The following is a 17955-nucleotide window of genomic DNA, read 5'->3' as shown; positions in this document are numbered from 1 at the left end:
GTTGTTCTTTCAGACACTCAACATTCTTTAGTCATTTTCTTTTGGTCTCCTAAATTATGCACTGGTGATACAATAGGTATTTTTCTTTTAGGTAAATGTTACTTTCTTTTGTAGAACTACATCTAATGGTTTTATTTTGATTGTAGAATCTGCTGGAAAAGTCCACTGAGAGAGAAACTCGACAAGAATATGCACTGGCAATGATCCAGTGTAAAGTACTGAAGCAGCTTGAGAACCTGGAACAGCAGAAATATGATGATGAGGACATTGTTGAAGATATCAAATTCCTCTTGGAGAAACTAGGAGAAAGTGTGCAAGATTTAAGGTTAGTATTGGTGGCATAATTTGGACTATTTTAATGGCTTGGTTACTCTCTGGATTGAAATCAGGTTTAGTAAAGTGAGTTGTCAAATTCATATTTTGGCTAAGCTGGTCATTAGAAATCTTTGTTTGATAACAATATCCTAGCATACATTCCTTTATGTTTTTTTAGTTAACAAGGTTCTCCTAGAATTTTTTTAAACGTATCTCCATTTTATGATCTGCAGTTTGTGGCTCAAACTTTCTTGATGAGGCAAAAGCTGCTTGAAATCTGCACATATGGCTGACCATAGACTGATTCGAACTGTGTGTGGGCAGGCTGAATGTACCAAGTTGATCGGTCAACTTTGGTACAATTAGCCTGCCAGATTTATTGTTAGCGGCTGCTATGGCCGCTAGTAATAATCACTGTCTTCTCCTGGCGGGAAGCCCACTCATGGTTGCAGGAAAGAAATTTGCATGGTCTATGGCCTGCCTAACTCTCTGGCTTTCTTCACTAGGAATGGTTACTAGATATAATTCTGCGATATTTGTTTATAGAACTCCTTCGGTATTTCCACGACTAGACCTAATAACCCATCTAGCTGAAAGTATATGTTCCCTGATTGATGTAACTGATAAAAGTGATTTTCACATCCCTTTTCAACAACGTCTTATGCCATTCAGGGTTGGCTGCAGGGCAATTTTAAGCAATTTCAAGCATCAGAAACCAAGCCGACTGACAATCTGTGAGTCAGTGGTGCAATAGAGGAATGTCTGATGTCTCGCCACGTGAAGATTTCAACTTCACCTTGTAAAAGGTTCAAGTTTGGACCACATAGTCTTTGATACTTTAGGCAAATGAGAACAGAACAGCATTACATCGACCACCTCACTTGGAGAAAAAGCATACTGCCAGGGTTGTAAACCCAGCACAATGTCTTTTACTGACAAAGCATTGAAAATGTATTGACAGGTAAAAGATTCTACTGAGAAACTCATATAATATAAATTAAGGCAATTAGTTTGAACAATTTTAAACATTGTTAATCCCTTTATGTCAATGCAGCTTTTGTATCGTGATTGCTTTCACATGTGTCACATGTTCGCGAGCCTGTCCCACTGGCTCCAGAGCAGAAACCCTTGACCGAGAACTGTCTGTGATGGATCAATAAATGTTTAGAGCACATTTTTGGCACACACAACCTGGGTGTTAAAGCCCACCTTTAAATATTATTCTGAAGGGTTTTAGGTTAGTATTATTTTAACTTGCTCTTATTTTAACATAGAAAACTAGTTCAGACCACTTTATGACAATGTTTCTTACTTTCTTACCCAACAGCCTCTCTTATCTGTAGCTTGTGTGTCCAGATTGAATCTCTGTGTTGCTTTCATTAGTGTCATCCTGTAGTTTATTTGCCCCTTTTGAATTTTGACATGTTTGTCTTGGCAGAAAGATATTTTCAATGCTTAACTTAAAACCTGTTTGTAATGAAGCATCCTATTTTATCCACACACAACTGTTTTGACGTTTACGTATCCTAAAACTTTTTATATATTTTTGCATGCTCGGCTTGTAGATTCTCAAAGAATTTTCCAGAACTAGGGCTGCAACTAACGATTTTTTTCATAATTGATTAGTTGGCCGATTATTGTTTCGATTAATGGATTAATTGGATAATGGCCTAAAAAAAAATTTGGCCCAATTTGTTGTTGGGCAGATTACAAAACACAAATTGCCGCAAAAACACATTACATGCTTTTCTGCAGCTTCTCCATTGAAGTATAATGAACCAAAAAAAAAATGGCACCGTTTTGCGTTAAAAAGTCCTTGCCCTTTCCAAATACGCAGCAGCTGAAAAAAAAATCATGGATGTGAACCTGTCCCATAGGAAAACATATAACTGAACTGTAGTGTGTTTCTGCAAAAAGCACCAAAATACAGAGGTGTGAACCCAGGCCTGAGATGTTTAGTAACATAATGGGGTTAAAAAAACAAAAATAAGTACAAAAAGAGCAAATAATCGCTACTGTAAGGGGTTCATTTTTTTACTGTGGGACAGTGAAAGTAGCGATTTGCTTTTTTGTACTATAAAGGGCTAATTTTTGTTTTTTTATTCCCATTGTTACTGGCCGATTAATAGATTATGAAAATTGTAATCGATTAATTTCACAATCGATTAGTTGTCGATTAATCGATTAGTTGTTTCGGCCCTAGCCAGAACAGTATAAATTACAAGTTTATATGATTTTTCTGTAGACTGCAAATATGTTTGTGTATGCGATTTCAATAATGTTTGGAATAGGAAGATTGAAGTATTTCATACCGATGAGCAAAGGATTAGAACCTGTCAATAATTCACCGTCACGGTTTGTCCTTGCGACTATTGTCACTGAGACAGAAAATGATGGGAAAGACCAACCTTTCCATTGTCGCCAGAAGAAGAGGGGAGTGTAAAATCTTTCAATGAGGATATCCGTTTGCTGCTTTCATTGGCTGGGCCGACATGACGTCACTCCCACAAGTTCAGTCGGTCGACATTGCGTCACAATTTCAGTCAGCTTTGGCATTGCCAAATCTCTATAGTGAGCTGTTTTTTAAGGAGACTTCCTTTCACTTTCTGTTGTGAGGACACAACAGGGACTGAGGGAAAATCTCTACAAAGTGAGGAAAAAACAAGTCTAGGAAAATATACTTTTTCAGTGATAACTCAAAATGTTTGTGTTCTTCTTCTTTTTTTTTTTTTTTTTTTTTAACAGAAAATAAATTTTCACATACACACAAAGAAAAAAAAAGAGGAAGAAAAATAAAACATATACACAAAGCAAGCAGTACAATAACGTGGGTCATATCAGTTTACAGGTTGTTAGAATCCAACAGGTTAACAAACACGGTTCTACAACAACAGTATGTAATGCAGTCTATTTCACAGTGCAGTAAGAGATGGGTCTATGAGACAGTTTGGGTACATAGTCAGTCGTTCCTTTGGACCTATGCGGTCTACTGTAGCCAGTGACATGCCGCTAATGTGTTCACCGGTGGGGGGGGGGGAGGAGTAAGAAGAGGGGGGGGGGGGGTGATACACAAGTGAAGCGGCTATCACTTTTTCATCCAGGCTCCCCAAATTTTTTCAAACTTCTTGTGACACCTACGGCTCATATATGTAAGTTTTTGTATAGAGGATGGATGGAGTCTATCAGTACCCTCCATTGTGCCTCTGTAAAGGGTTCTGGTTGCTTCCACTTAGTCAGTATAGCTTTTCTGGCATAGAAGATGAACAACCTTTTGTGTGTGTTGGGGGTGACAGTGTCGCAGACACCTAGGAGGAGAACGAGAGGGTCGACCCCTATGTTCAAGCCACCCACAGAGTTGACAGTTCGAACCACATCCCCCCAGAACTGCTGCATAGAGGGACAAGACCACACCACATGCCAAAACGTACCCAGCTCCAGAGTGCACTTCGGGCAACTATCAGATTGCGCTGGGTAAATTCTCAACAGCCTCTGAGGGGTGTAGTATGCCCTGTGGAGAAAGTTCAGCTTGATATATCTATCCCTGGCTGAGATCGTCAGGGGGATATATTGCTGGATCCCCTACTCCCAGTCATCATCCACTAGGTTGGGTATATCCTCCCATTTCTGGAAGAGTCTACTCCCTCCGTCCTCATCAGCACAAGACAGACATAGATGAAGAGACGAGAGGAGGCGGTCAGCACCAGTAGAAATCAGGAAACGCTCCACCACATGTGACTGCAGTTGTATGACCGTTGGAAACTGCGCCCGAACCGCATGCTGCAGCTGTAGGTATCTGAAGAACATTTTTGATGGTAGTTGGAAAGCGTGTTTCAGATCATCATAAGAGAAGTCTACCCTGAGGCATGATATGTTGCAGTGTCTTAATTTCGTGTCTGGCCCATATCGCAGGGTCCGGGATCAACGGAAGGTGGTGTAGCCTGGGATTGCCCCATAGTGGAGTGAAAGAGGACAACGTGGTAGGATCATTGAATTTGGCAGACATCTGATTCCAAACACGTGCGACCGTGCGCATCGGAATTGTCATCGTCGGATACGCTTTAGGGCCCCTGAACACCAGATTACTCAGCGCTGAGTAGGACCCCAGGATGGCTGCCTCCAAGTTCACAGATGGGTTGCTACGTGACTGAACGAACCACCAGCGCACTGATACCAGCACCGCCACCCAGTAATACAATTTAAAGCATTGGAGTGCTAGGCCCCCCTAGAGAGAGGCATCTGTAAGGTAGCCCTGGCCACCCTGGGGGCCCGGCCAGCCCAGACGAAAGGCACCCACCACCCGATCTAATTTTTGGAACAAAGAGTTTGGAATTGGAACTGGAGTATTTCTAAATACGTATAGGAACTTGGAAAGGAATGTCATTTTGAGGAGATTAATTCTCCCCACTGGTGTCAGGGGGAGAGATTTCCAGGCCAGACATTTAAGTGTGAGTTGGTGTAGGATTGGGTACACATTATCCTCCAGGTAATCGTTCTGGATTTCAATACCCAAATATCAAAATTTAGTAACCGCCTTCAGGGGTATGTGAGCCGGCGGAGGGGGAAGCGAGCGGGAAGAGCATGGACTTAGTCCAGTTAATGCGGACCCCCGAGAAGGACCCAAACTGGTCAATTATACTTAGGGCCTCTTCAAGGGAGCTCGAGGTGTCCGGGAGATAGAGGAGGGCATCGTCCGCATATAAAGAGAGCTTCTCCACTATCTGACCCACTGCCCCCCCCCCCACCGTTCCATAAGACCTGAGCAGGATGGCGAGCGGCTTGATGGCCAGGGCGAATACGCCCGAGGACAGGGGGCAGCCTGGCGCCCCTGTGTATGCAAAAGAAGGGTGAGAGGATACCATTCGTTCTGACTCCAGCCGAGGGACCCCTGTACAGCAGTTTAACTCAGGATATGAAATTAGGGCCAAGTAAAAATTTTCAAGGACCTGCCATAAATTCCATTCAACCGAGTCGAAAGCCTTCTCGGCATCTAAAGAGGCCACGACCCCTTGGGCATTGAAAGTATTGGCATGGGAGATATTGGTATATAAGCGACGAAGATTAATGTCCGTGCCTTTACCCGGCATGAAGCCGGTTTGGTCTCCATGTACCGGGGAAAGGATAACCGAGTTGAGACGATTCGCTAGGATCTTGGTGACTATTTTGGCGTCTACCTTGAGAAGCGATATGGGACGGTAAGAGGCGCAGAGCTCAGGGTCTTTGTTGGGCTTGGGGATGACAACTATTACCGCCTCTGACATAGGTGGGAGGCAACCTTCCTTCAGCATGGTCACCAATGAGGAATGGAACTGGGGAATAACCAGTTCACTGTGAGCTTTAAAGAATTCCGCCGGGAGGCCATCGGTCCGGGGGTCTTTGCGGAATGAAGTGAGGCAACTGCCGTCTGCATTTCCTTTATGGTGATTGATTCATCTAGTCTATGGCTCTCAACCGCCGATGGGGCAGGGAATTCTACCTGGCCCAAAAATTCCTGTAGGGAATCTGGTGTAAAGTCAGCCTTGGATGTGTAGAGGTGTTCATAGTATTGTGCAAACCTGTTGTTGATCAGTAAGGAATACGAACACAGGTCCCCCCGGTCATTTCTAATATTAGCAATGTGGGCTGTAGTGGAGTGCTACCTGGCCAGCCAGGCCAGCAACCTACCCGATCTCTCCCCCTGCTCAAATATCCTCTGTGACTGCGACAATAAAAGCTTCCAAGTCAAGGCAGCTCTCAGTATCGAGATTTCCCTGTGCAGTCATTGCATGGCTACATAAGTCCCTACATCCCTGTTAAGCACATAGCTGGCTTCTAGGGCCAGGGTGCATCTTTTCGGCTTCCTCCAGAGCTAGTCCTGTATTCTTTCTGACCTTATTAATAACCGTGCGGTACTGCCCACAAATATAGGCCTTATAGGCATCCCACAGCACCGGCGGAGGAGCTGTCCCCCTGTTGTGTGCCCAGTAGACGCTCATCTCAGCCTCAGGGGCCACCCTCTTATCCGTCACCCAGAAGCCAGAGAGTCGCGACAGTCCTGAGCCTGGAGGCGAGTCCGTAACCAAGCTTAGCAGTAGGGGAGCGTGGTCAGAGATACCACGGGGCAGGATCTTGATCTCCCGGGTGCGGGCGAGGAGGGGCCATCGGCAAAGAACAAATCTATCCTGGAGAAAGAGGCATGTGTAGAAGAATGACACGTATATTGCCCCTCTCCAGGATATCGCCACCTCCACACATCAGTAAGCCCATACACATCCGCCCACCTGGCTAGCGGGGAGCCTGGCTGGCTGGGTCAGGGCTAAACTCCTTCAAGCTAGGATTCAGAGGCATGTTAAAGTCCCCCGCCAGTAAAACAGCAGCCGATGGGTAATTTGACAATATTGGGGCTATTTTGTGAAGGACAGTAAGGTTGGCCAGAGGAGGAATGTACACACCTACAACCAATTCTAACCTATCACACGGAGCATGGACAACAACATACCTCCCTTCAGGATCTAAATGTAAGTCCAATGAGATAAAGGGACATGACTTATGGACCAGGACACTGACTCCTCTAGAGTAGGAGGAGAATGTGGAGTGGTAATATGAGCCCACCCAGGCTTTTCTGAGGGCCAGTATCCTGCTCCCTGTCAAGTGTGTTTCCTGCAAAATTGCTATGTGGGGGCTATTTCTCTTGAGATAGGTGAATACCAAGGATAGTTTGTGCTTGGAGTTCAAACTTCGAACATTCCAAGACAAAACATTAAGGAGGGCCATCATCTCAATTGAGGGGATATCCAGGGGCGCCACAGCAGCCCCAACAACCTGTATATCAACAGAGTCATCCCAGCAAACATTTTGATAGATATTGTCTCAACAGCATAGTAATATACATTACCCTCTCCCTCTTGTGGGAGGAGACTCGTACTGCACAGCCTGCAACCAAACACATAAAAGAAGGACCAAAAAAATAAAAAAGGAACATCATGGAGTTTAAACGGTCACTCCTGTAACATCCCCAACCCCCCCACCCGGTGCTACCCCCCCAAACCTCGGGACACCCTTCTCCCCCCCAAAAAAATCTGGCAACTATCCATGGGGCACGCGAACAGTGGTGCACCAGAGCATCTCAGTTCGTGTCTATAGAGTCCATCTGTATGTAAAGGCACAGGATAAATGGTCCCTGCAGAATAGTAGTCATCCGGAGTATCTCCCCGGGGGCACAAAACTTTTAAACCGGTTAACAACTGGAAAGTTAGAACGTGTAGACTACCGCCCACTCAGTCTGGAGCGCAGTCAGGAACATGAGAAACCCCCCCCCCACCCAGTCACGTGAAGAGGCCTGAACAATCGCGTAGCAAATTTACGGTGGATCCACCTCAGCGGGGGTAGACCCAAAAGCGATCACTTGCTGGTAGACATGGGGACCAAGGGTGGGCCTGGAAAACCGAGGGGCATGAGAATAAGACAATAAAGTATTGTACCTAGAAGGTGTAGCATACCGTCCGGATCAGCCTCTCTGGAGTGTTTCCAACCAGCGGGAAGCCTCTTCAGGGGAGGTGAAAAAGCGTACCGACTCTCCGTCCTGGACCCGCAGCCAGGCGGGAAACAGCATGCTATATTTGATTTTCAGATTGCGCAGGTTAAGCTTCACCTGGTCGAAGGATCTTCTCTGTTTCTGAGTATCAATCGAATAGTCAGGGAAGATCATGAGCCGTGCTCCTTCATGGCGTAGGGCATCAACCTTTCGTGCTTCTCGAAGTACCTGGTCCCGGTCTCTGAAGTTGAGGAGCTTAAGGATAAAAGTGCGTGGAGGAGCTCCCGGGTGTCCCCGGCAGCAGGCATTCTGTGTGCCCTCTCCACAACGAAGAAATTGGAAAACTGGGTGCCCGAGAGGATACACAGCAGGTGTTCTGTGAATGCTGTAGGGTCGGTACCCTCCGCTCCCTCTGGCAGTCCGACAATACGTAAACTATTCCTGCGGTTCTGGTTCTCAGCGTCTTCTGCAAGCGCTTCAAGAGTCTTCACCTTAGTCTGCAGCGAGCGGAGTGAGACGCCATGCTCCTGCAGCGTGTCCTCTGCATCCCCCACTCGGAGCTCAACCTCCGTCACTCTAGCCCTAAAGCTATCCAGCTCAGGCTGACATCGAGCTGCACAGTCTCAATCTTGCCCGTGAGGGTGGTTTGGCAGGTAGTGATGGCTTGCATGAGTGCAGCGAAGTTGGTCTGCTATCCCAGCTCAGAGTCTGTGTCTGCCATCTGCGTCACCATGTTGCATGTAGTGGCGGGAGCAGGCGGTTGCCTGGGAGAGGATTTAGGGGTATTGTGAGACTTCCGGGAGGATGTATTGCCCTTCCCTCATACCACTCCTGGTCGGTCTGTTCTCCATCTGGGCAGAATGCAGGTGAAAGGCTGCAGGGATACGGAGAAAAACTCGGACAGGGTCTCAGAGCTCCCTCAAGGCACGTCCGCTCCAGTGGCCATCTTGGACACGCCCCCTTAATGTTTTGTGTTCTTATGTCTTGGGCAAAAAAAAAAATAACTTGGCGTTTTTTCTTCCTTACTCTTTCTTTTACTATATATGAATTTTAAAGCATAGCTCCACCCAAGAGGGGGAAGCTCCGCTTGTTCGCACCCCCCTCCACTGCCAATTTTTTTTTACACAAAAACAAAGCCACCATGTTTCACAAAAGTACATAAAAAATCGGCATCAATAGAAACAAACCAAATAAATAACAAGTTATACATTCAGTGTTTTAAGAGCAGATATTGTTCAATCCACAGTAGTACAAAGTATTAACGCATAAAAGCCAATGGACCCATCAAAGCAAGATCGATTTTGAGACCCACTACTAGAGAACCAATACACACCTTAATGTCACTATATAGGTATCAAAACTAGTATAAGGACCACTTGTCTTATAGTACAGGCAGAGCGACTTCCCATGCCTCCAAGTCGGCATCTACAGGCGGGGAGATCGGGTTGATTCAGTAAAGGTCAACCATGGGGACAACCCTTATGTTTATAGGTTGGCTCTTCCCTACGTAAAATCAAAATGACTGCATCCCTCTACTGAGAGACAGTAGGGGGCATAGGTAAAAGACATTTCTGTAGTATGAATTTTGGGACTGAAAACGAGTCCTAGTCCAGAGCAAACTAATTTCTGCAGGAAGTGTGTCTTCTGGGATAATATCTAAAATGGCTAACCTTGGTGCTAACTGTATCCTTGTGAAATTTGATATTTTCAAGTATATTAAAGATGGATGACCAGTAACGGTGAAGTTTGGGGCATCTCCACAGCATATGAATGGGAGTACCTGTAGTAGTATTGCATCTAGGACAGTTGGGAAATGAAACTCACATCCCCCCCCCCGCCCCAATGTATGCAATTTTTGTGGTGTATAATGCCCCTGATGCAGGATAAATAATTGGGTCAATCTTTGTGAGTGGGACAACAATACCTCAATAACAGCTTCCAGTGCATTGATCATCACCCAAAGACTTTACATCCTTCCTCCACAGATTACCACTATTTACCTGCAATTTACCGCTAGCAGCTGTCTGGAGTGCAGTGGAGTGGAGTACAGATCACCTATCAATCCTGCTTAGAACAATCTATAGATACAGCCATAGTGAGGACCGAGGGAGGATTATACTTATGGGAAATGGGTGTATTGGTGCTACAACCTTCCCACATAAAAGCTCCGCCCAGTGCTCAGATTTTGAGGCTGTTTTCAATGTACCAGAGTAAGGAATGGGATGGTCGGCACTCAGGATGACAACCAAAATATATTTATTTTATTATGTAAACATGTACAATACTGTAAAATAGCCAGGCTATAATAATATCTACACTATGCCAACCATAGAAATGCTGCAACTGGGAGACTAGATAATATAATCTAGGGTGGTTATCGCCAATCCTCCTCCATCCTTGGGAAGTTGTAGTGTAGTGCGTTTTATTTTTTATTCCAGGGCGTCTGTTTTTCCAATTGATGTCTCTAAAATAGTAAATTTACCTGAAAATATACTGTGGAAGCCATATGGGGCAGTTGTGCAATAAATACAATAACTGCGGCATCCATATCACTTCCACTAAGTTGGCTCCACCCACAACCATCAACAGCAGTTTACTCCATGTCTTACCAGTTTGCCTAAACTTGGCTATTAGAGTTCTGGGTTTTTATGTAGATCGTCTAACACCCGTGGTGTTACAGTGACTCCCAAATTATTGAACAAGGAGACTATAGGGGGCTAGATCTGTAGATAGTGGGTCAAGCAGCATGAGAACTGACTTGTTCCAGTTGACATCACCCTAGAGAGAGAGCCATAGTGTTATGAGGGACATTACAGCTATTAATGAGGACATAGTATCTCCCAAAAATCAGCATACAATGCTATTCTGTCTTTACCTGTTGATCTATGGAAGCCAGCTATATTGGGAGACTGTCTGGCTGCTAAAGCCAGTGGTTTTAAGGCAAAAAGGAGAGGGGACAGTAGACACCCCTGCCTAGTTCCTCACTGGAGTGATAAGGTATTAGATATGTGCCCATTGACTTGGATTATTGCTATTGGTGCAGCATAGAGAAGTTGTATCCACTTTGTAAAACGTGCCAAAAGAAGTTCCATTCAATACTGTCAAATGCTTTAGCTGCATCCAATGATAGAACAGCTCGATTACCAGTATTATCAGTGGGTACTTGCAAAGGTAAGGTACAAACATCTTTTATTAACTGCAATTTATCTGTTTGGGATGATGCCCAACTTGTTGACTCTTTTTTTCCTGCATTAGAGGGCATACTGTAAGATCTTGCTGAATTTCTTTGTACTAATAAGCCTAAGGCTAATTATTTAGTGCTTTGGGATACCTTCGGCATATCTAAAGGGGGCACATATTGTGCAACTTTAAAAAATCTACAGACAGTCTAGAGAGTGGGAACAGGATTAGGCCAAAGCAGTATCTCAAGCTGAAATTAAATATGTAGCTGACTCGACTCCACTCCAAATAACAAACGTGTATGGATGAAGGCTCAATAGTCATATGCAACCATTTTTCTAAAGGGGGCTAAAAATAAATGCTCTTTTCTTAAATAACCCTTTTTCGAGGAAGGGGAAAACACTGGACATTTACTATCTTACCATAGTGAAGGCCCAAAACCGCTAGCCTACCACCTCATCAGTGAAGTATGGTGGTGGTAGTGTCATGGCATGGGCATGTATGGCTGACAGTGGAACTGGTTCTCTTGTATTTATTGATGATGTGACTGCTGACAAAAGCAGCAAAATTAATTCTGAAGTGTTTCGGGCAATATTATCTGCTCCTATTCAGCCAAATGCTTCCGAACTCATCGGCGCTTCACAGTGCAGATGGACAATGACCCAAAGCATACTCTGAAGGCAACCAAACAGTTTTTAAGGGAAAGAAGTGGAATGTTATGCAATGGCCAAGTCAATCACCTTACCTGAATCCGATTGAGCATGCATTTCAATTGCTGAAGGGAAAATGCCCCAAGAACAAGCAGGAACTGAAGACAGCTGCAGTAGAGGCCTGGCAGAGCATCACCAGGGATGAAACCCAGCGTCTGGTGATGTCTATGCGTTCCAGACTTCAGGCTGTAATTGACTGCAAAGGACTTGCAACCAAGTATTAAAAAGTGAGAGTATGATATATGATTGTTAATGTGTCTCATTACTTTTGGTCCCTTTAAAAAGTGGGATGCACATATACGAACTGTTGTAATTCCTACACCGGTCACCTGATTTGGATATAAATACTTTTAAATTAAAGCTGAAAGTCTGCAGTTAAAGCACATCTTGTTCGTTTCATTTCAAATCCATTGTGGTGGTGTATAGAGCCAAAAATATTAGAATTGATGTCCCAATATTTATGGACCTGACTGTAAGTTATCTAGGTGGAGATGGGTCTCCTGCAAACAGATCACTGAGGGATAAAATTATTTGAGAACAGTAAACATAGCTTGCCGCTTAACTGGGTCCCCCAAACCTCTTATATTCAAGGAGATCGGTATATCTGTTTGTATAGACATATATACAGTAATATTGTTAAAATACTTGAGACCGAGATCAAAACTATTGTGGAAGGTAACCAATAAGTGAGCACATAAAGCTGAAGGTTTGATAACCTGATGCATGCAGAGACAGGTTTGGATAGTTCTTAGCAGCAATGTGGAACAGTCCCACATAATCTTCCCTCTTATATAGGATGCAGTCAAAGCCAGTATAATTTCAGATTGCATGACCTGGTAAATGTGAAGAACAAAAAAAAAAAAAAACGTACAAAAAAAACAGAGCCAAAGTCAAACAACAAAAAAAGAAACATGCTCCTCGCAGAAACTACTACTGGGGTGCCCATGTAACCAGGAAAGAAAACATTGCATGCATCGCCAAATGACGCTTCACTGGGCCCAAGGGGGTTGTAACTTAAATTGTTAAAATAACACGAAAGAGGGGGTAATTAAGCTGGCGTAGATGAATGGTTGGGGTCATTCAAGGGTATCCAACCAGAGGGGGGCAGCTGAAGGGGTCTGAAGGAAATGAGTAGTGCCGTGAGCAACCACTTGCAGCCTAGCAGGACATAAAGTGGAATAAGTGAGCTCCAATTTACGCAGCTGCTGCTTCACATCCGCATATTTAGCTCTTTGATGCTGTAACTCTGCATGAAAAGCTTGGCGCCATCCACCGCAATATCAGGATGCTGTCTGGCTTTCTGCAAGATGATGTCCTGATCCTTGTAGTTTAAAAGCCTTATCAGCAAGGGTCTATTGGAAGCACCAGTGTGAGGTGGTGTAGCTGGGACCTGTGCACCCTCTACAGCAAAGAGGTGACTGAAGCTGTCTGCTCCAAATGTCTCCATGAGCCTACATTCGATGAAATCCACAGGAGACTTCCCCTCAGATCTTTCGGGTAGACCCACTATATAGGCACATTGTTGCTGGTGGAGTCAATTTTCCAAATCTTCCAGCCGAGCATCATGTGCTGAGACAAGGATTGCAGAAGGTGCTGTACAGTGTCCTCTATAGAGCTTATTCTCTCCTCCAAAGCAGAAACCATTTTCTCTGTGATTTCTCAGATCGTGTCTGTTGAGGGATATATCTTCTTGCAAGACATCAAACGCCTGATTCAAGCTAGTCAGAGAGCTTTGACATGAGGTGATTGTCATGAGGTGATTGCCATGAGGATGTCTGACAGGAGTTCTGTGTTGGATCGGCTGTCTTACAAGACTCAGAGACAGGAATGTTACTCACTGTTCCATCAGGAAGAGTCCATGTGGTTGCATCTTCCTCCCAGGCAGGAGAGCAGGCAGATGTCTGATCCTCTGCTGATAACAGCCAGCGCTGTACCAGAAAATGTATTGCCCTACTAGGATCCAGATGAATGGTTGTGTCCCACAGCTTCTCCTTGATTGAGCACTGTGGAAGGGAAGTTCTTTTTTGTTATGCTGCCACCACACAAAAGGTACCTCCAAGGCGTGCGGGAGAGAACATGTGCTAACAAGCCGGCTGGGGAAGGATTTTACCCGCTGCAGGATGAGTTAGGAGAGCTCCTGCCAAACGGGTGGATAAATGGGTCATGGCTTCCCTGCCACAGCTCTCCTCCCAGCTGTCGTACAGCTCAATCTGGGTAATGATAAACGTGTATGCCAAAAGACAATAGAAAACCATATAGCATAATACCATAAAAGCTAATTGATCCTTTTATTAAAAGTTTTGCACTCACATGATATATAAAAACAATCCAGCATTGAAACAGCCGTGTGTAATCTTACTCTTCCCAATAGCGCTCAACTTGCTTTGTGTCCCTGATGTATATGTATGGGGTGTGCAGGGAGGGACTTATCGGGACCTGGAAGTCTCTTTTTAACCACTGTGCCCCCAGATCCCATCTCCCCCCCAATGTAAATAAGTTGCGGGTTTTGGGATGATAATTCCAGAAGGATTCAGCAGGTGTCATTACTTCCGGTTTGCGCTTTGCTGCGGACGATCCGGGTCTAATTATTATATGTTTGTTAATTTACATTTTAATTTGGTAGCGAGCTGCTTTTGACAAGGAGTCATTTCTTTGTCAATGTTTATAACAGTTATAGTTAGTTATAACTGGTGTACGATACGTTGTGGTGTTCCAGTTTATGGTATTGGCATTTTTGCCCATAGTTAACATGGCACTGTTGCCTTGCATCTCACAATGAGGTTTGGTCATATTTAAGAGGTGGGTCACTGTGGCGCCCTATTCCTCATTGAAAACGTCTGTTTGACGAAACGCGTATGGGAGGACGCGCAGTGACATCACCACGTTGGCCGGCATCTGTTTTATATGCTGATTTTAATCTGCATTGCTGTAAGTACAACTTACATTATAATAAATTATTTTTTGTGCGGAGTTACGATATGGTTCCCCTTCTTTCTGCATATACCTGATCGTATGGATCGCATGAGCACGGAGGGAGCCTAGTATCCGGAAACGTCTATCCTGTGTGAGTCCACTTCGGGGTTCTCTTCATTCGGAGGTTTAAAGGCCACGGCTAGGTCATAGCCAAATGCTAATTTGAGCTTACCCTCTGGTAATCGGCCTCTATACTCTGTGGTGGGCTTCTCACTTATGTGTGGAATATCTGTGGATTCACTATGGTTTTTCAATCAATTTTTATGGAACCAGTTATGTATAGACTGTTGTGTGGCGATTCATCCTGAGTGCTACTTACCTGGAATACATTCATTACGGTTTACTACGCTTGTCATTTGAGGACTTTTTTGCTAGAATTTTCTTGTCTGGCGCAGCTTTATTTTTTCTTTATAGTACCCCCACTCATTCACAAAAAAAATGAGCACAGTAAATTAAAACCTGGAGACAGTTTCTTGATTAAAAAAAATAAAAAACAAAATGTGTCCACTGTAGTAAATCCAAAGTCAACCATCATGAACGTTCGCTGCCGACCTGCATGGGAAAAAAAAAAATAACATCCCAACCACACACTTTTTTTTTTTTTTTTTTTTTTTTTTTTTAGTGAGCGGCCCAAATTGAGTTTACAATCCCTGGAAATCCCTAAAGGAGTTCTATCATCATAGCATACACTTTTTTATTTTATAACATCAACCTAGTAATGGCAATACAGAAAATAATATTTTTTTGACAATCCAATAAAATATAATTTCATCTTGTGAGTGCTGCCTGCCTGTCTGTTGGCCATCGTGTTCTAAATCTTCCTGGACTTCCTGAATGCTTTGCAGCTTTCTTCTTGTTTACTTTACATTTCTAAGGACTACACATTCCATGGTACCTTGCTGCCTGCAACCCGCAAGTCCTTTACTGACTCTGAAATTCCACCTCTCAGCACTTCTGTAGTTCTGCACTAGAAAATGTACGTTTACAAGCTTCAACACCACTCCGAATAATAGCAGTAGGCAATATCTAATTCAAATATAATGTGGAAATTGGTATATGATTTGACAATTTAACCATCAATATGTTTGAAGATGAGTGCTGGGAGTATGCACAAGAGAACAACTTGTTTGCAGGAGAAGAGTCTTTCTTCATTAAAGTGGTGCTAAAGCCTTAACATATTTTACCCTCAATGCATTTTTTTCATTAAGGTAAAAAATGTTCGCTAAAAGTATCTCCGGCTCACCTCCCCACTCGATCCAGCTGTGCCTGTCTGCAGCGGCTTTCTTCATCGCTTCCTGGTCTCTCAGGCTTTGCTGAGAGACCGGCTCTCAGGTTTTGCTGCCATTGGCTCTTGCTACTGCCAGTCACATTCTGTGATGAGGAGGTGGGTTCAAGCCACCCTGTCTGCCATAATAGGAAACTGCTTTGTATGGTGGCACACCAAGAAGAGAAGTAGCCAGGAGCAGAGAGGAGAGGACCCCAGAAGAAGTACAATTTTTTTTTTTTTTTTTTTTGGGTCTTGCAGTGCAGCATCTTAACCTGGTATGTGTCTTAAGAACCATGGATCGTTTCTGCAAAAAAAAAAAAAACTAGTGCCAATAAATAGTTTTTATTGTAGTCGGTGGTACTTTTAAACTGGGAAAGTACAAGATGACAGGGAATATTTACATTCCTACCAAGTAGACATTATATGTAATGTATTCTGAACCTTGTTTGAACTTTGTAACCAAGTGCCCCTAAGTCCTGTATTTTCTAAGTAAAATCTTTGTAGAACTTCTGTGTGCATTTTTAATGGGAATTGACTGCGCCCTTTCCAGCAGATATGAGTTACTTGTTGAAAACTTGGGATCTTTTATTATTAATAGCAATATTCAAGTCTTTTTTACTGGCCTCAGATGTTTAGATGTTTTCAGGTAGCGTAGATTTTATTATAAATTGTTTTTTTGACTCTAGGCTGGAACAAAACGTTATAAATATGACTACATTCCTGTTAAGTGCTGTCAAGGGGAAGTGCACTTATTTTACAAATGGTCATGTTTACTGGTCACCCTATAAAGGCTCAATTTGTCTTTGTTAGTGTTGTAAATATTGCAGTTCATTTTCTTATTTTCCATAGTACATTTATACTCATTACAGGTAAATAAGCTTTTAAAACACAATATTCCGTTCTTTTCTGTTGGTTATTATGCCATCACAGTGTTCCTGGTCTTATTATTTTAGACATCCAGAATTCCTGATAAGTGTTTTTAGATTCTTCAACACGTTAGTATGCATTTTGGATTTACAATTTGTATTTATTATTATTGTTACAGGTACTTGTTTAGCACTGTCAACCTATGCATTGCACACATATATTCACCTCGGTCCCTACCCTCAAGGAGCTTACAATCTACAGTTCCTAACTCACATTCATACATATACACGTACTAGGGCCTCTTTAAGCAGGAGCCAATTAACCTACCAGCATGTCTTTGAAATGTGAGAGGAAACTGGAGTACTTGGAGAAAACCCACACAGACACAGGGAGAATATGCAGACTCCAGGCAGGTAGTGTCGTGGTTGGGATTTGAATCAACAACCTGAGTGCTACCAGGCGTAAGTGCAAACCACTTGGCCACTTTGCTGACCAATTAAAAGTCAGTAGAAGTACAGTCAGTTTCTGTTTTTAGATGAATCCATAGTTCTTACATTCATAGCAAAGGTTTACTGGATAACAGGCAAATGTTCCTTGCTTGTTCTTGCCTTCCCTGAACTTCATACTACATTGTTTATCTTCAAAATCCCCTGAAAATTCTGACACTTTCAGTTATGAGAGATCATTTGACACTTCTCCCTTGACTCCCCCGCCGCCTCTAAGACAGAGTACTGAGCGATCAAAGACCACTGATTGCTCAGTTCAGTGAGCAGAGAGCCAGGTGACTATCGGCCACCGGTTCTGTGTTTTTTGCTAACTTGAGTACCGGGCTGTGATTGGGGCAGGAGCAACTGTCGGCAGCAGCAGATGCTGAGCCAGCTGCTGGTCGGGCATCTGGGTGGATCACGACATTACAGTTGGGATCTCTTTAGAGTTTATACGGGCAGAGTGATGTCAGCCGACACTTTTCAGTACTAAAAAAAGGGATCATTTTTTAATATCTCAGACAACCAGTTTTTATGTTTAATCTTACAATAGCGTCTTTTCTGAAAAAGGACTCCTTGATTATGGGCACCCATATGCATGTAAGAATTAAAAAAATATATATTTTAAGACCTGTGTGTAGAGCATTC

The 17955-nt window shown here is 43.5% G+C and overlaps 1 protein-coding gene across 3 annotated transcripts in view; it reads left to right on the top strand.

The window, feature by feature from the left end:
• The window catches only part of ATP6V1H (ATPase H+ transporting V1 subunit H), a 135762-nt gene that overhangs the window by 64360 nt on the left and 53447 nt on the right, over positions 1-17955 (top strand). For all 3 annotated transcript variants that reach the window (XM_040354199.1, XM_040354198.1, XM_040354200.1), the window contains one exon: positions 147-325. In XM_040354199.1, coding sequence (XP_040210133.1) covers positions 147-325 — 179 coding nt within the window. The remainder of the gene's footprint in view (positions 1-146; positions 326-17955) is intronic.

The sequence above is a fragment of the Rana temporaria genome, chromosome 5 (assembly GCF_905171775.1).
Source record: "Rana temporaria chromosome 5, aRanTem1.1, whole genome shotgun sequence".
Taxonomy (NCBI): domain Eukaryota; kingdom Metazoa; phylum Chordata; class Amphibia; order Anura; family Ranidae; genus Rana; species Rana temporaria.
Note: the sequence above shows the minus strand (reverse complement) of the source record. Positions and strands in the feature narration are given on the sequence as shown.